The 17,401-nt window shown below is 51.3% G+C and overlaps 8 protein-coding genes across 8 annotated transcripts; 5 read left to right on the forward strand and 3 right to left on the reverse strand.

Moving 5' to 3' along the window:
• Positions 1–539: 539 nt before the first annotated feature.
• TrAtP1_000152 (uncharacterized protein) lies at positions 540–1,349 on the reverse strand (the record flags this gene model as incomplete). Its single annotated transcript, XM_014091919.2, has 2 exons — positions 540–586; positions 644–1,349. 2 exons carry the CDS (start codon positions 1,347–1,349, stop codon positions 540–542), a joined length of 753 nt encoding a protein of 250 aa, XP_013947394.1.
• Positions 1,350–3,272: 1,923 nt separating this feature from the next.
• On the forward strand, positions 3,273–4,406 carry TrAtP1_000153 (uncharacterized protein; the record flags this gene model as incomplete). Its single annotated transcript, XM_014091918.2, has 3 exons — positions 3,273–3,804; positions 3,862–3,996; positions 4,111–4,406. 3 exons carry the CDS (start codon positions 3,273–3,275, stop codon positions 4,404–4,406), a joined length of 963 nt encoding a protein of 320 aa, XP_013947393.2.
• A 2,162-nt stretch (positions 4,407–6,568) lies between these two features.
• On the forward strand, positions 6,569–7,231 carry TrAtP1_000154 (uncharacterized protein; the record flags this gene model as incomplete). Its single annotated transcript, XM_066110466.1, has 1 exon — positions 6,569–7,231. One exon carries the CDS (start codon positions 6,569–6,571, stop codon positions 7,229–7,231), a length of 663 nt encoding a protein of 220 aa, XP_065966538.1.
• Positions 7,232–7,551: 320 nt separating this feature from the next.
• Positions 7,552–7,955, forward strand: TrAtP1_000155 (uncharacterized protein; the record flags this gene model as incomplete). The annotated part of the gene is made up of 2 exons (XM_014091917.2): positions 7,552–7,594; positions 7,651–7,955. The coding sequence occupies 2 exons, from the start codon at positions 7,552–7,554 to the stop codon at positions 7,953–7,955; spliced, it is 348 nt and encodes a 115-aa protein (XP_013947392.2).
• A 2,250-nt stretch (positions 7,956–10,205) lies between these two features.
• TrAtP1_000156 (uncharacterized protein) lies at positions 10,206–13,727 on the forward strand (the record flags this gene model as incomplete). The annotated part of the gene is made up of 2 exons (XM_014091916.2): positions 10,206–13,300; positions 13,364–13,727. 2 exons carry the CDS (start codon positions 10,206–10,208, stop codon positions 13,725–13,727), a joined length of 3,459 nt encoding a protein of 1,152 aa, XP_013947391.1.
• Positions 13,728–14,272: 545 nt separating this feature from the next.
• Positions 14,273–15,359, forward strand: TrAtP1_000157 (uncharacterized protein). The gene is made up of 2 exons (XM_014091915.2): positions 14,273–14,464; positions 14,598–15,359. The coding sequence occupies exons 1-2, from the start codon at positions 14,396–14,398 to the stop codon at positions 15,219–15,221; spliced, it is 693 nt and encodes a 230-aa protein (XP_013947390.1). The 5' UTR covers positions 14,273–14,395; the 3' UTR covers positions 15,222–15,359.
• Positions 15,360–15,529: 170 nt separating this feature from the next.
• Positions 15,530–16,605, reverse strand: TrAtP1_000158 (uncharacterized protein; the record flags this gene model as incomplete). The annotated part of the gene is made up of 3 exons (XM_014091914.2): positions 15,530–15,656; positions 15,718–16,362; positions 16,430–16,605. The coding sequence occupies 3 exons, from the start codon at positions 16,603–16,605 to the stop codon at positions 15,530–15,532; spliced, it is 948 nt and encodes a 315-aa protein (XP_013947389.2).
• Positions 16,606–17,005: 400 nt separating this feature from the next.
• TrAtP1_000159 (uncharacterized protein) lies at positions 17,006–17,368 on the reverse strand (the record flags this gene model as incomplete). The annotated part of the gene is made up of 1 exon (XM_066110467.1): positions 17,006–17,368. The coding sequence occupies one exon, from the start codon at positions 17,366–17,368 to the stop codon at positions 17,006–17,008; it is 363 nt and encodes a 120-aa protein (XP_065966539.1).
• Between the last annotated feature and the right edge of the window lie 33 nt (positions 17,369–17,401).

Here is a 17,401-nt window from a genome sequence, read left to right on the forward strand (position 1 = left end):
ACTCAATTCCCCCATCACCGCGCACCCTCCGTGTTCCAACTCCTGCACAACGGCAACTGGGCGCTTCTCCTCATCGTCGAGACCGAATCCTCTGGCATCTTCTCTGCTCTTCTCTCGCAATCCGTTCCGTCTGTCCCCTTGACACACGGGCTGCCAAAGGGCGTGAGCACGGCTTGGCGGCCTGCTCAATGCGTGTCGCTAGGCAGACTCAGCAGCCTCTGGTTGGATCATGACGCCTAGCGCTCCAGGAACCATGTCTTGCTACGACAGCTGACCTGTTGCGTTGGCGAGCCGGAAATCGCTTTGCGTCCTTCCATTTTCTTCGCCACTCTTCTAATCACGGCGGCACTTGAGCAGTGAGCTGCGTTTGTTCATTACTATCACTGAAAGTGGTTACAGCGCGCTGATTGCGAAATGCAAAAACCCTTGCCAATGATCCCAATCCAATCACTTCATTCAACGGAAAACGCCATGCGCCGTTGCCCTTATTGTCACAGATGGCCCTTTGCCCACAATTTTCCGCTCTATTGCTAACATGTTTACTTGTGAAATTTCATCTGCTCAATGTATGCCATTGCATTTTCCACTAGCGATGGTCAGCATTGACGACTCAAGTGGTTGGGCTCATGATTGGGAGGCTTACTTTGAGTATGCATCTTCTCTTTGCCGGCCATATGCCATGTGTCGTTTATACGGCTGTCCTCGTCCACGCAGCACGGGCAAAACGTGTAGTGCGTGGGCATGGGAGAGAGTTCAGGAGTCGGCAGCAGCCAGTCCCGTGGTGTGTCGGGTATACTGGATCTGCTGACTCTCCTGCTCTGGAAGATTTCTTCGTCGTTGTAAGCACTCTCAGTGAGGAGTTGCTGCTGATGAGGTAATGCGACGTGATCACTCCAGGCGCCAAAGCCTTGGAGGTCACGACTTCTTCGTGCTCTGGCAGCACCTGGGAAGACCTCAACTTGACCACGACGGTAACGTCGAGATTCATCTGGGGGAGGGGATGGGAGATGATTCCTTCTTGGTTCTATAGTGGAACCATGACTTCGTGCTCCTCTTGATGATACTGATGCTTCAATGAAAAGGGAGTCGAGCTCACGTGACGAGCGATGCGACGAAGGCTGATCAACAGCTTCATCCGCTCCAGAATAGCGAAGGCGTTTCGCCGATGAGCCCGAGTAAGAGTCTCGGTGGTGCCTATATGATCTTGTATCATCAATGGCTGCACTTTGGACTCGATACCTCGACTGGCTCTCAAGGACGACTCTTCTGCCACTACCCTTGTCAGTGACAAAGGTTGTGAGAAATTCAGGCGAGCGAGGCGACATCCTCTCCATGTTGATGGAATTCATTGTTCAATCAACAGAATAAGATGGTATGTTGAAGTTGGAACGCTTGGAACCTATCCTTGGTTGCATAGGTTGATGGGGGTAGGTAAGGGGAGGCGACGGCAGGTATAAAGCCAGTTGCTAACTGTATAGAGGTATGAAGGAAGCTCAACGGCAAGACGCTATCAAAGCAAACTCTTTGAGACTCTTTGAGGTGTCTTGCGGTTGGTGTTTGATAAAAGTTGAGTGGCTGGGTTTATAGAGGAGAGAGTGGTGGGGAGGAGGGTAGCTGGGGGGAGAGGTGCCTTTTATACCCGGGGAGGGAGCCCCTCGCTCTCAGCCAATGAGAGCCCCCTACCTGACACTACCTCCCCAATCTACCTCATCCTCCTGACATCTCTGCACATGGTACCCTCCGTCATCACCATCACCGGCTGCATCAACTCTTTATATATGCAGAGTTCCTTTGTCTGGGTCCCCCGCATTGCCGACCATCATCTTCCCATTGAATGCACCCACGTTGAACACACATTGAGCACACAACTGGGGGCACAAGCACTCAACACTCATTGAGTATGAACACACTGAACACAGATTCAACTCATATCAAACATGAATTTCTTTGTCTCTTTGACTTGTGCAAGTGCATTTCGCCCCTCTTGGAGGATTTTATCGGAGGTGGTTTGTCGTTGTCCTGGTATTTTGCCAGTGTCATGACCTGCCGTTGCCCACACCAAAAGTCCTACGCATTCTCCGTGCTACATCACGGGCATTGCGGTACTGTCATGTAATCTCCCTTCTTCGCTGGCCAATTGAGGCCAACTCGATCCCAGAACTGTTTGTCGCTGCTCTTATTGAACACTTGGAGTGTTTTTTTTTAGATCATCTCAGGACTGGGATCTGAAGCGCTGGCCGATCACGGTGCATATGCGGCTTTTTCCTCCTGCTGCTCTTCTCCGCAGCACGCTTCCTGTTTGCCTACGCCGCATCTGCCGTCGATATTGAGCTGTCATATACGGGCGCATATCTCGTCGCTGTTGTCGTATAGCACTTATATACTACGACGGCCATAACCCCCATACATACACCTGCGCCATCAACAGGCATTGTAGACTCGTAGCATTTAGATATAATTGTCAATTCTGATTACTTATGCCTTGAATCGTAGTATAATGAAGAGTAAAAACTCAACCAATCAAAATCCATCCAAAGCCATTCCAGCATGTCGTCGAGAACATGAGATGTCGTCGCCGGCGTGGTTCCAACTGAAGTCCCACAGCGGCTGACTCATCACATTGATGACTCATCAACCTGAGCTTCCTTATCTGATCTGCGACTTAGTCAGCCGACCGAGAGTCCAGGCCGCGAGTTACGACGCTTCCACGCAATCGCAGTCTATTTTAATCCAACTGCAGCCGCTAAATCAAAAGACAAGGATTTTCCCACCCTCTTGCAGAGAAAATTTTTCATCTTTTCCCAATATCGAGGCTTTCGTGCAGTCGATGAAATGAAACCAAGGCGCTTAGAAAACTTGCACTTGAGGCTCTGATTTCCTGTTTCGTCTTACAGCGGAGGGAGGCCGCTTTTGGAGCTGAAAATAAACCGGAGCGGACTGCGTGCTCCGCAGAAAAAAAAAATGACGGCAGCGCCCGCGGCTAATTTCCACTGAAAGGGAGCCCCGTGCTAAACTAAAAGCAAGGAAACGGAAAAAATTGGGGGCGCCACACTGCGGCTATGCAAGGAATTAATTAGGCCTGAGGACTGAGCGCGTGGCTGACGCGCCGGAGCTGCATATAGTTACAGCAAGTTATAGCAGTTTTGCAACAAGGAATTAACCCTGAACTTTTTGAGGCTGTTCAGGTGCAAGGCTATAGAATATTGGAAGATAGAAGGAAATCCTTCATTTTTTTTTTCATTTAGTTCTTACTGTTAACAAGGCAGACAGACATGCCTCCCCGGAAGCGAACTACAGATGATGGCGATGAACCGGTTGCCAAACGACGATCTTCACGTCAAGCAGCGGCTTCAATGAAGAAGGCCGATGAGAAGGACCAGGGATCAGTAGACAAGGCTAGGAAAGCCGTGCCCTCTAGGACTAAGGAGAGGACTGCCGCTAGTGAAAAGGATGAGAGCAAGGGTGACGTGAAGAAGACGAAGAAGGTTACGGCTGCAACAGATGAGAAGAAGACACCTGCCAAGAAGGGCAGACAGGCCAAAGCTAAGAAGGAAGATGAAGAAGAAGCAAAACCACCGCCAAAGGGTGGAAAACCCGCCAAAGACGACACCAAAAGCTTGCGAGCCGTCTCTGAAGATCCCGACGTCGACTCCATTCCCACAACCAACCCAGATGCACCGCGTCACGACGGCGAATGGTACTGGCTGATGAAGGCAGAGCCAGAGTCGCGCTTTGAGAATGGCATTGATGTGAGGTTCTCGATTGACGATTTGCGGGCGAGGGAGAAGCCTGAGGGGTGGGATGGTGAGCTCCTTTTGACACTTCTTCATGGATGATTTGTTACTGACACTTCTTTCTTAGGTATTAGAGCGTATGCGGCGCGTAATCACATGAGGAATATGAATGCCGGTGACAAGGCCTTCTTTTACCACTCTAATTGCAAGGAGCCTGGCATTGCGGGCGTCATGGAGATTGTAAAGGAGTTTTCCGAAGACAGTAGGTCTCACCCACCTTTATACAATTCTCCTTTATGAAAAAATCAAAATATATATATATATATATATATATATATATATTTGGTTCATCAACAACTGACGCATAAATCACCAGAATCCGCCCGCCGCCCAGGCACACCCTACTACGACCCGCAGTCCTCAAAGGACAATATCCGCTGGAGCCTGGTCCACGTCGAGTTTAGGAAAAAGTTCGCCGTGCCCATTGGCCTCAAGGAGCTGCGCGAGCTGGGCAAGCCCGGCGGCCCGCTGGAGAATATGATGATGCTGAAGCAAGGGCGGTTGAGTGTGAGCAGGGTCAGTGCAGAGGAGTGGAAGGCGCTGAATGAGATTGCGGATGAGAAGGCTAAGGAGGCGGGGTTGAAGCATGAGATGACGAAGCTTGTGAAGTGAGTTTATTGGCGGAGTGAATGAAGAGAGAGCGTGTTTCGTGTTTCTCTCCAAGGGGCATGGTGATTGAAATGTGCGGTGGAGTTGAGAGTGTCTTTTTTTGCTTTGGCCGTCCTGTCGGGGATGGGTTTCCTCCCTTTGCCCTTTGGACGGCCTTGTAACCATGTAATGAAAGGAGCTTTCGCCCCCATCTTTTGACCGCTACGATGATCAATAACCGTTGAGCGAAACTAGTATGCCGGTTACATCTGGGTCAGCTGCGTCGATGGCAAGGAAAATATATGCTTAATCCACTTTCATCATGGAATTTCTTCTGGACATCTGCTTGCTGCTGTTTGTGACACCTAGACACGAAGACCTGGATCGAAGCGGATATGCGGCCATCTACAACTCGTTTCCGGCGAACTGGGAGAAAGACCATTTTTCTCTGAGATGGTCAACGTCAAATGCAAAGCCAGCTATTCAAAGAAACCTTCACATTATCAATCTCTCGCTGTTTCCTTGCTTGTAAACAACATCGTTTACGTCACTTACAGTTGCCTTTTTTCAAGCCAGTTTACACAAGGCCAACGTGGTCGGGCCAGTAGCCTCAAGCGGCACGGCAAAAGATTATGCAGTCAAGCGAATGCAGAGCATAAAAGGCAACGGAGAATGCGAATGTGGTGAGCTCCAATTGGTAGCCCGTACCGAAGGGCATGGCGTCTCCATCGTCTTAAACCTGCTCACCTCTGATTCGAGATGAAAGGGGGGACAAGCTGAACCCAACTAAACTGGGCGCGTGCGACTTGGACCAAGGTTGAACAACGTTGAAGCAGCCAGCTGCGAATATGAGGCCACTGCCACTGTGCTGAAATAAGATTCCCAGACGCCGATCCCCGCCTCAACTCCCGATGCCGAAGGAGAAATCTCCCAAGCAAGGTTATATATATAGATAATCTCTTGGGTTTTAGGTTCAATTTTCATCGAGATGCTGGAACAGGCGCGAGCCTAAATCTTTTCTTCGCCTCCAAAGTTTGCCTTTCAGATCTGGAGATGACGTCCTGCTAGAGCTAGTGACGAATACCCCAAGCACGCAACAGTAAACGACGAACCGACTTGGGACCACGGGCTCCGGGGCTCATCGCGCACAACCTATCGCTTCCAATTCCCAACCTGACGACATCTCCTTTCCTCCCCATGCCAAAGATGCCTACACGACAACCCACATGAGGAGTCCAGCTTAGGTGATGAGATACTACTATGAGTCAATCTCATACTCCTCCCTATTCACAACAACGAGCCAGAACTTTATACTCGCCCTACTCTCCCCTCTCCTTTTCACTGCCACTCCCGATTGCGTGGTACCAAGAGCGAGCTGACTGACCTGTTTAGTCCAAAGCAGTCTAACATGGGACATGTATGATAATGAAACGTCCAGTCGATCCATAAAGATTGTGCAACTGCGCATTTAAAAAGACAAAGACTGCGCCTAGAGAGAGGGGGGGTACAAGCATCATTGACAGCATATGCTGTAACGCTGATCATGCCTTTGCATGGCCTGAATAGTTTAAGCTTTACTTTCGAGTAATTTGCTTGGTCGCGTGTGCGTATCACCGCTCTGCTTCTCTTTAGTCTCTTTTTATAGCTTCCAATTTCTTTGTTAGACTTGAAACCTTTTTTTTTTTTATTCCTACACCTCCTTTTCAGAGTGAGCACCTCGGACCGCCTCTTTGTAGTTGCCAAACGGAAGTGATACAAGCCTGTCCATGAGGCCCCCTCATCATCTAAAAGACACGACCAACGTCGCACAGAATTCTGGGCGAACATGCATGATTGAGAATTGCATCTTCTTAGGCGGAATTGTGGTCATGATGGAAAATTCGAGGATATATAGTCTGCAATGTGCGACTCTGAGTAACATCTTGTTGAGAAAGTGGATGGCGGTCAGTAGGAAGCGGTCGGCTGCTGAGCTCAAGTTGGAGGTTCTAAAACCTCTGCCGTTAGAGCTTCAAGTATATATTGCGCTTTCGGTCGCTCGTTCTCATGCCCCCCCCTTTTCTTGTTCCCATGGTCAAGACATAGCAAACATAGAACAATTCAGAATCTCATATTCTCATATCCACTTTGAGCAAGAAGGCCCAAAAAGAATTCATTCATAGTCATCCCACAAGACCTCTTCAGAGAAGATGGCCATTGTCAAGGGCGCCAACAAGGGTGTGGGCGCAGCCCGATATCTCATAACCAAGGCGCGTGCTGCCTCAACATCAGCAGTAACTGCGCAAATGGCTCCTACACATAGCTTGCCCCCTGGGTTCACAGCCCAGATTGGACAACTAGAGGCTTTTACCCTGCCTGAGAGGGTTTCGGGATCTGTGTCCGACAAGGCCATAGCAGATGCCATGATCGGTGCCTGGCGCCGGGATGGCATTTTGCAGATTGACATGTCAAAGACACAACAACGTCTTTACCAAGCCGCCAATGCAGCAAGCAGGCGCTTCTTCTCTCGACCACCCGCACAAAAGCGGGCCTGCGTAGACCACATGAGCTACTCGGGCTACATCGCGTCTGGTGAGGAGATCACTGATGGCGTAGCCGACTACTCAGAGATCTTCACCGTGACGAAAGATCTCCCCCACACCGATCAGCGAGTTGCCCAAGGCTGGCCGTGCCATGGGCCGTGTCCGTGGCCTGACCAGAGTATGAAGAATGCCATGAAAAGCTACATGAGCGATTTGGCTGTGTCGGGAGAGAAGCTGTTGCAGCTCATCGAAATGGGGTTGGATATTCCCACGGGGTCTCTCACGAGATACACGGATGATGGGTGGCATCACATGCGTGTCTTGAGGTGAGTTGTTAGCACATAATCTCACTCTCATCAAGGCCAAGTCGCTAACGAGCCTACTTGCACAGGTTTCCTCACAGGGACAGGACCAACGGAAAGGGGAAAAAGGGCCGTGGTATTGGCTCTCATACAGACTATGGTCTGCTTGTCATTGCCGCTCAAGACGAAGTTGGAGGTATGCAATTCTTGTCGTAGAAACTTTTCTCAGTCCTGACTCTGACGAGACGATGCCTTCTAGGACTCTTTGTCCGACCACCGCGTCAAGATGAGCAGTTTGCAAACTGGGAGAAGACCTCAGCTGGACTAAGGGAGAATGACGCTGGATGGATGTATGTCCCTCCCGCCGCTGGGACATTCACAGTGTTTCCAGGTAAGCAACTGAAGGCTTCTCTTCGAAAGACACTGGCTCACGCATTTCTGTCCCAGGCGACATGATGCAGTATATGACCAACAACTTTCTCAAGTCAACGCCGCATAAAGTCGGGCTCAATGTTCGTGAACGATTTGCCTTTGCGTACTTTCACGAACCCAACTTTCGATCTGTAATCAAGCCCTTGCCTGGTTACAATGCCGGACAGTCGCCGATTGGCGGGATACACTATGGAACTCATTTCACAAACATGTTTCTGAGGAATTATCCCGACAGAGTTACCACCGCTCGGCTCCGAGAGGAGGGCCGATACCATTTACTCGCGTCGGAGCAGCTTCGGGATGAGGATGGTGTGCTGTAGAATAGTGTGCTTAGTGAGATGGTTTGCGCATGTCTTTATGCGGTTTCTCTTGTTGTCTCAATTTTTCTTTGTCGTTAGATGTTGTTGACAATTAATACCCCTGCGTTCTTCCCCTCTGAGCTTAGAAACCCAGTAGTTCTTCGCTTGCAAGCTTGTATCTCGCCTCATGGTGTCGAGTTGCACTAAATGAACGGGCGCCAGGCTTGCGTGTGTCCCAAGTCATAAGAACTGTGAGGAGGAGCAATACCTTGTTCAATACCCGAGTGCTTACCGAATATTCCTTAGCAGTGCTCTTAGCACCATTTCCCGTCTATTCCGAGATGTGTGCCCGGCAAACGAAATACCTAGTCTCGTCACCACGCTAGCGGTTTGTCTATATGTAATGAAAGCCAGATATGGACAGATTGTGTTAGGACAACGGCTAGCCGTTCAAGAAACCCTAGACCTGTCGCAATCAACGAGGCTTTTGTCTCACTTAAACTTTGTCTCACTTGAAGATGCCAAAGATGACCGCTCACCGCATATTGACTTGGGTGTATCACAGCAAGTAGATCGATACTCCAACTGGCACTACCGCCATCAACATACAGTACGCTTATAACATTTAGCCGGCCATCATTTTCTGCAAGGTGGCAAATGCGGCGTAGGAGTTGGGATAACATGCAATTGTCGTACCAGGTCCGCTCCAGAATACAGTGGAAGTGCTTGGACCTCTATGCATGCAAGACACTTCATCAAAGCACCACAGCATCCACATCTGAAGCAAAGCCGGGAGTGGAGAGCATGGCCAGGGTTGTAAGCGGCAGTGCGGTTGCGAGAAGTCAGAATCAGATTCGAATACGCCCCGAGTTGATAGAGCGTAGCCTAGTCAGGGATCCCGTAGGCTTGGCTGGATGAGGATTAGGTATTGCGGCAGTATTCTTGTTTGTAGTCTGACAGGAATCAAGAGTGTCATCTGCTGTCCATGCTTTGCAGTTCCGCCGTAGCACTGCTCCTACTGGAGTAGCATTAGCATCATTATCTGATCCCAGGTGGAATCCAAGTGGAATCTGCAGCACGCACGGAGGAATACTGCCACATTGGCACTGCGGGTCTGGGGTCCGCTTAGGCCTGAATGGAGGGCCAGCAGCGACCAGGTTCAACTGTCGATATAAACCCAAAGCTCCGGATCGAGGGCAACGGTGCTGCTGTTCAGTTCCTCTCCCGTCTCTTTCTGCCGGTCTGATGTAGATGCAGAGCGTGTCTTGATAGGTGAATCTACTGGCTGTCACCACGAGCTCCTGCTTGGACGATCAGCAAAGCAGGTCCAAAACGCCACGTGCCACTGAAGTTCGTGTGTGTGCGCGCCTTCCTTTCGTACTCGTTATCGCAAAAAAAAAAGAGGGGCCACTCCTCTTATCCTGATTGGCGTTGGCTGCAAGGCGAAAAAAATTCGAAAAATCGAGCAGCGGCACTATCAAGACTTAATTTCATTTCATCATCCACCGCCAATTCAAGCCAACCGCAAATAGGACCGTCGAGCGAATCAGACCGGCGATTCAGCGGCCGCCCTGCTCTGATTCGGCCACGGCAATCTCTAGACGACCCACGATCAACCAGCTACGTTGTTTTGGGCCAAGCGCCTCACTGCCGTGACCCCAAGACTATTACTCGATTGGGCGCTGCCGCAGTTGCACCAGCGTCAGTCAGTCTTTTTGCTCCATCCAGGGGAGCTTCAGTGGCCGCCGATATTTTCCCTACGCCGCTACTTTTTCCTCTGGACGTTGAGAAAGGGGGGACGCTTCGTCTTCTTCATCTTCGCATCTTCGCATCATCTGCTTGCCAGAGCACACTAGGAGCCGTGGCTGAGCTCTTCTGACGTATTCGCGGTTGTTCGCCGAGCCTTGTTCGCCCTCAATTGCATCAGCAGCCTATTGTTCTCCGACGGCTGGGCGCCGCCATTGGTGTGATTCTCGCCGCCACCACCCCCGGATACTGACAAGTCAATCGCTTAAGGCTGGCGCTGAGCCAACGTCCATCACGAGGTGAGCTGAACCCCGGGCCTTGCTCCAACCCTTGTTCCCTAAGGGTCGCGGGTTATATCGAGCGTTTCCCCCTCCCCCCGCCGCGAGATCATGAAGCCGTTTTTGCTGCGAGATTCTTACACGATTCTGTGGGCCCTAGACAACGTTAGGAGAGCCGACATCGTACGACAAGACTTGCCAATGGAATAAGTGCAAGCCGACAACGAATCTCTTCATATTCTTCAACATGAATCCCTCTACGCTGCTCCCCCGCCGCTTTCGCGGGGAACCTGCTCCTAGCCAAGCTCCGGCGCCCTCACGCCTCAACAAGAAGCTCACGCCGCTGATCCAGTTCCTGGCCAAGCTGGCCTGTTCCCACCCTATACATACAATTGTCGTTGTTGCTCTCTTGGCCAGCACGTCTTACATTGGCCTGCTCCAAGAGACTCTCTTTGGAGGAAACAGCGTGGGCAAGGCGGAGTGGTCATCGCTGGCTGATGGCAGCCGAGACTTGATTGCTGGTCCCGAGACCGGCTGGAAATGGCAAAACGTAGAGCAAGGCCTGGAGACGTCTGACGAGGCCGACCACCTTGCCCTCTTGACGCTCGTTTTCCCCGAGATTGTCTCCGAAGGTGCTTCTACTTCTGCTCCGGGCTCTCATGCGGTGCCCTCTCCCCAGAACCTTACCATCACCACTCTGCCGGCCACCCTCAACTCCTTTGCTGCTTATGCTGGTGACAGCGTCTTGGCTTACTCTGTGCCTTATGAACAGGCGCCAGAGTTCATTGCTGCTGCGCAAGAGATTCCTCTTGAAAACGCCCAGGAGGCTGAGACGCAGCATGGCCGTGAGAAGAAGATGTGGATTATGAAGGCTGCCAAGGTTGACGCCGGCCCCAACTTGATCTTGTGGATTCGCAACGCTTGGTCTACGTTCATCGACCTGCTGAAGAATGCCGAGACGCTCGATGTCACCATCATGTTCCTTGGATATCTGGCCATGCACATCACTTTTGTGTCTCTCTTCTTGTCCATGCGCCGCCTGGGATCCAACTTTTGGCTGGCTACGACCACTCTCTTCTCCTCCACGTTTGCTTTCCTCTTCGGTTTGGCCGTCACTACTGGCCTAGGCATTCCCATCAGTGTTTTGCTCCTTTCTGAAGGTCTTCCTTTCTTGGTTGTCACCATTGGTTTTGAGAAGAACATTGCCCTCACCAAGGCTGTGCTGAGCCACGCCATCGAGCATCGTGCACAGCCGATGAAGAAGGGAAAGAATGAGCCCAAGCAAGAAGGCGCCATCTCCTATGCTCTTCAAGCTGCCATCAAAGAGAAGGGTTACGAAATCATTCGCGACTACGCCATTGAGATTGTGATTCTCAGTCTCGGAGCTGCCTCTGGCGTTCAAGGCGGTCTTCAGCAGTTCTGTTTCTTGGCTGCCTGGATCCTCTTCTTCGACTGCATCCTGCTCTTCACCTTCTACACCGCCATCCTGAGCATCAAGCTTGAAATCAACCGCATCAAGCGACACGTTGAGATGCGCAGGGTTTTGGAAGCCGATGGCGTCAACCGCCGTGCCGCAGAGAGTGCCGCCAGAAGCGCCGACAAGGATGAGGCTTCGGTATTTGGCAAAAAGATCAAGAGCAGCAGCGTTCCCAAGTTCAAGGGCCTGATGGTTTCCGGCTTCATTTTGGTCAATCTCATCAACATCGTCACCATCCCCTTCCGCAACGGCGCTTCCTTCCCAAGCCTGCGTTCATTGGTTGGTGGACTCAGCGGAGTTGTCTCTACCCCTCCTGTTGATCCGTTCAAGGTCGCATCCAACGGTCTGGATGCCATCTTGGCAGCTGCCAGGGCCAAGGGCGTCGCCGTCCTCGTGAGCATCCTCACACCCATCAAGTATGAGCTCGAATTCCCTTCCATTCACTACGCGCTGCCTTCGGCCACTGCACCCCCTGTGGACGACCAGCTCTTTGGGGTTGGCGGCCGTGTTGTCGGCGGCCTCCTTAGCAGCTTGGAGGACCCTGTGCTCTCCAAGTGGATTATCGCTGCTCTCGCCCTCAGTGTCGGCCTCAACGGCTATCTCTTCAACGTCGCCCGATGGAGTATCAAGGACCCCAACGCTCCAGACCACCAAATCGACCGCAACGAGCTTGCTCGTGCCCAGCGCTTCAACGACACTGGTTCCGCCACCTTGCCTCTCGGAGAATATGTCCCGCCAACTCCTCAGCAGACCCAACCGGCTACTCCTGTCATTACGGATGATGAGAGTGATGCTGAGTCCAAGGTTAAGCCCCAGGAGGTTGAGAACCGTAGCTTGGCGGTGCTGGAAAAGATGCTTGTCGAGAAACGTATCACTGAGATGACTGATGAAGAGGTTGTCGAGCTGTCGATGCGTGGCAAGATTCCTGGCTACGCTCTCGAAAAGACGCTCAAGAACTTTACTCGTGCCGTCAAGGTTCGCAGAACCATCATTTCTCGCACCCGGGCCACTTCTGAAATCACTAGCGTTTTGGAGAACTCTAAGCTGCCATACAGGCATTACGACTGGGAGCGTGTGTTTGGAGCTTGCTGTGAAAACGTCATTGGTTATATGCCCATTCCCGTCGGAGTTGCTGGTCCTCTTGTCATTGATGGACAGAGCTTCTTCATCCCCATGGCCACTACTGAGGGTGTCCTTGTCGCCAGTACTAGCAGAGGCTGCAAGGCCATCAACTCTGGAGGTGGTGCCATTACCGTGTTGACTGCCGATGGTATGACCCGTGGACCCGTTGTTACTTTCGATACCCTGGAACGCGCCGGTGCTGCTAAGCTGTGGCTTGACTCCGATGAAGGTCAGACTACGATGAAGAACGCATTCAACTCTACTAGCCGATTTGCCAGACTACAGTCCATGAAGACAGCCATCGCCGGCACCAATCTGTACATCCGCTTCAAGACGACTACTGGTGACGCTATGGGCATGAACATGATTTCCAAGGGCTGCGAGCACGCTTTGAACGTGATGCAGACCGAGGCTGGCTTCGAAGACATGACCATCATCTCCCTCTCCGGTAACTACTGCATGGATAAGAAGCCGGCTGCGATCAACTGGATCGAGGGCCGTGGTAAGAGCGTTGTTGCTGAAGCCATTATCCCTGGTGATGTCGTTAAGAGCGTCCTGAAGACGGATGTTGATTCTCTGGTTGAGCTGAATAACGCCAAAAACATGATCGGCTCCGCCATGGCTGGCTCAATGGGTGGCTTCAACGCCCACGCTGCCAACATTGTCGCCGCCATGTTCCTGGCCACTGGTCAGGATCCCGCACAGGTTGTGGAGAGCGCCAACTGTATCACCATTATGAAGAAGTAAGTGTCTATATATGATGGCTCCTCTTCTCCCTTTGAACTAGCATGCTAACCATTTACCAGTCTTCGTGGCTCTCTCCAAATCTCCGTCTCCATGCCTTCTTTGGAAGTCGGCACTCTCGGCGGCGGCACCATCCTGGATCCTCAGGGCTCTATGCTGGAACTTCTCGGCGTCAGGGGCTCTCATCCCACAAACCCTGGCGACAATGCCCGACGACTTGCCCGAATCATCGCCGCGGCTGTCTTGGCCGGTGAACTGTCTCTTTGCAGTGCCCTCGCTGCTGGCCACCTGGTCAAGGCTCACATGGCGCACAACCGAAGCACTGTGCCCTCAGCGGCTCCCTCAGCGGCTCCCTCACGAGCCATGACTCCGGCTCCTTCGTCGGCCTCGTTGACTATCACCAACGGATCAGCGATCCGAAGGTAGAAAAATTAATGATGATTGGTTTTAATGTTAGTAATGTCAGAAAGAAAGAGAAAAAAAACACTCAAAGCGCAGTAACGAAGAAAACGGTTTGCGCAAGCGAGGGGTGGTTGGTAATTAATGGAGTTTCGTATTTGTTTTTGGATGTTATGAGATCAGGGCAGTGCAGAAGATGACATATGCTCTATAGACGATATATACAAGTATATAGTTGCAAGAAAGCGGCGAATAGCATAGCATTGCTTCGATATCCATGGGTAGCTGGCTGGTTTAATATCACTCTGTATTCTATCTTTTAGTCTATAAATTTTAATAATGGAAACAGTTGCCATGATCCCTTTCGATAAGTCCGGCCGTACTTGAACTAACAGCATACATCGAACGTATCCAAGCAGTACTTGTATCAGCTACTCTGTGAACCATGTGAGCAAGCATTCATCCCAAGTACCATCTACTCCACATCCTCTCCCCAGGCCAAAAAACAGCTCTTTATCGGCCATTTAGCGCGATAAGCCACATCCGCTGCCGCAAAAGTGGGGGATTCGCATCAGCCAATTCTGTAAAGCATCTGTTTTAAACTTCCATTAGTGAGCCTTCATTTCTGTTTCGCTCATTTCACTCTTCTGATTTTGTTTCCTATTTATTTCAATCACAAAACGAAGATCTTCATCATGGGTGTTGAATCAGAGTTTAGACCTGCGATCATCGTGGTTGATTTCCAGGAGGATTTCTGCCCTCCGGTAAGCCTCACACCTAGTTTCGCCTCACCTTTTACTCTCCAACTCCACAAACTCACTTCATCTTTTCCCACTCGATATGGACTCACCACAATCTTGATATCCTCAACTTCTTAACACTAACATCAACTCACAGAGCGGCTCCCTCGCCGTCCCCCAAGGCCGCGACATCGCCCCAACTGTAAACTCCCTCCTCAGCCTCCCCTTCGCCATCAAAATCGCCACCCGCGACTTCCACCCCCCAAACCACGTCTCCTTTGCCTCAAACCACCCCGGCGCCACAGCCTACCAATCCTACCACACAATCATCCACCCATCAGACCCTTCCAAGAGCGACACCACGCTGCTATGGCCCACGCACTGCGTCCAGGGCACGCCCGGCGTCGAACTCGTGCCCGAGCTGGACGTTTCTAAAATCGATGCCGTCGTGGACAAGGGCATGAATCCGGATGTGGAGATGTATTCTGCGTTTTGGGATCCGTTCCGCGTGAGCGTGAGTGAGCTGGGGGAGAAGCTGAAGGAGGCGAGGGTGACGGATGTTTTTGTTGTTGGGCTGGCGGCGGATTATTGTGTAAAGGCGACGGCGGAGTCGGCGGTGGAGGAGGGCTATAGGACGTATATTGTTGAAGAGGGCACGAGGGCTGTGACGAAGGAGGCTTGGGAGGCGGAGGGTAAGAAGGATGTCGAGAAGAAGGGGATCAAGATTGTGAGTGCGAGTGGAGATGAGATTCGGAGGGTCAAAGATTTGGTTGTGGCATAAGATATTACGACGTACGATGATATGATTAGTTAGTTGTAATCAAATTGGATACCTATATAGCTCGCACAGCTATGAGTTTTGATAGCTGGAGATACAGAAAGCAATTGCAAGTGTATTGTTGTATCTAATTTGGAACGGTTATATAACATATAATACAATCTAGTCTCAAGGAAATCCCGTCCTTTTTTTTCCGTCATGCTGCCTGTACAGCCTCTAATATGTGATAATGCCACAAGGCCCATATACCAAGTCCACCGCACCGACAACTTGTTGAAAGAAATCTGCCATCAAAGAGACCGAGCCCGAAATCATTTCTTCATCTCTTTTTGCTGCTTCTCCGACCTCCTTTTGAAACGAATAGTCTTTTTGACGCGGGCTTGGTTCTCGACTGGGTAGCCTACACGTCGCCTATGACGGCTTGTTTTATAAAGGTTGCTATTCCATGTATGTTAGTCCAGTGACTGGCGTGTGTCATACAACCCTATTGTGTACGTACCTTACAATGCCTTCCAGCTCAAGGTCGCATTCAGCAGTGTCTTGGGCTATGAGATGGGACTCGTTGCCAGCCAAGGCATGTTGCAACTTTACTAGAGCCACATCTTGCTTGGCTAGTCTCGCTGGGCTCGAAGCAGTGTGTTGATCTGAAGAGGGCGTTGTGGGGAGTGGTCTTGGGTTGGCTGCCTCGGCTATATTCTCGTCATCGTTATTGTTACTACATGCTGTAATGGGCCCCGACGACCCGTCAGAGCTTGTAGATGCCAATGTGGTAAAGGATCCCCAGCATACTCCCTCCTCGGGCTCTATCGTGCCAACAGTTGCCTCTGCTTGCGATGCGTTGTTGTCAACACTTTGTATAATTTCGGGCAGATAACTTTGGACAGTAGCCCTGTTTACTCCCAGAGGTTGCACCCCTAGAGCGATCCGTTCGTTCCTGTGTTCTTCTGACAAATACTGTCCCAGGCGGCGGGATGAAAGCAATGGTTCATCAGCAGGATCCAAAGACCCTACGCCTGTAGGTATTTCGTCTGTATTGTACGTTGCAGGAAAGTCTAGGGAAATCATAAGAAGAGAATCCATGCTTGCTCGATCGTTTGCCTCTCGCTGTATCTGATGCGCAGTGTAAAGAGGGGATCTGCTTAACCTGGATGTGAGATTCCAGTTAGAAGACACATGAACAAATAATGAAGGGATCAGAGATGCAAACGCGCCTTGGAGCTGGTCCTTCATGGTCCTCCAAACTGATACTGCTATCACGGCTGAGCCGACCGTCTGGCGATGTTTGATCATCCATGGTAATCAAACCGCGGACAGAGCATTGGAGACAAAATGAGAAGTGGGTTTGAGACGACACAACGAAGGGGGAACTTCTCAGCAGAGGCCCCATAGAATCACCATTCCCCTTTTAAATCACTGGGCCGGGCCGAGCAAGAGTGCGTGAGTGATGAGAAAAAGGTATGGCATAATGGACACGCAGATCATATGGCTGGGCCGCGAACCGGCAGACCCAGGAACTTGGGACCCGACGCCTTCGACATGCTCCCTTGTCGGCCACGATCCCTGGCAGCTTAGATGGGTCGTAGGATTAAGGGCTAATAAGTATAAACATGGAGGTGCCAATACTACAGTTCATACCCCCTGGCTCACAGCTGCCCATCAGAGCGCCGCAGGGGGTATCAGTGGGCGTGAGGAATGCAATGATGCCGCAGTGCTGTTGTGGTGATGCTATCCAGCTTGAAGGGTGTTAGGTTGCTTCCCCGCCGCACTCAAGCCTTTTCTACTTCTGCTCAGGCTTTCTCGACGAGCGGCGTACGCGTAGGTAGCTTGGGCTCACAGCAAGGTGGAACATGGCCAGTAAGAGGAGTATTAAGCATGGGATTCGGGGAGGCGGCAGGTGGATGCGACGCTACCGGAAGCTGCTCCGCCATGCGATCGAGAGAAGAGGCACTGCGGCGACCCGAAGACCAGGGGAAAGCCAGTACAGCGGATCGTGCATCTGATCTGGTCAGTATTTCTACATGAGGCATACCCCTATACGATGCCAAAAAGAACACCTGTAGCCGCAAGACTTCGTAACTCCACATCGACTCCCCGGTGTCGACATCCTCTGCGCGATGAGTCCACAGGACGGGGCGAGTACTCTCCTCCATAGGAGGGCTAGCTTGGTGAGAATCATAGGCTGC

Source organism: Trichoderma atroviride, chromosome 1 (assembly GCF_020647795.1).
Source record: "Trichoderma atroviride chromosome 1, complete sequence".
Taxonomy (NCBI): Eukaryota; Fungi; Ascomycota; class Sordariomycetes; order Hypocreales; family Hypocreaceae; genus Trichoderma; species Trichoderma atroviride.

Excerpts from the sequence above, each read along its gene's own strand:
- TrAtP1_000157 (XM_014091915.2), top strand. The coding sequence starts at position 14,396 with ATGGGTGTTGAATCAGAGTTTAGACCTGCGATCATCGTGGTTGATTTC. Across the intron at positions 14,465-14,597 it reads AGGAGGATTTCTGCCCTCCG|AGCGGCTCCCTCGCCGTCCC; the intron begins GTAAGCCTCACA and ends ATCAACTCACAG.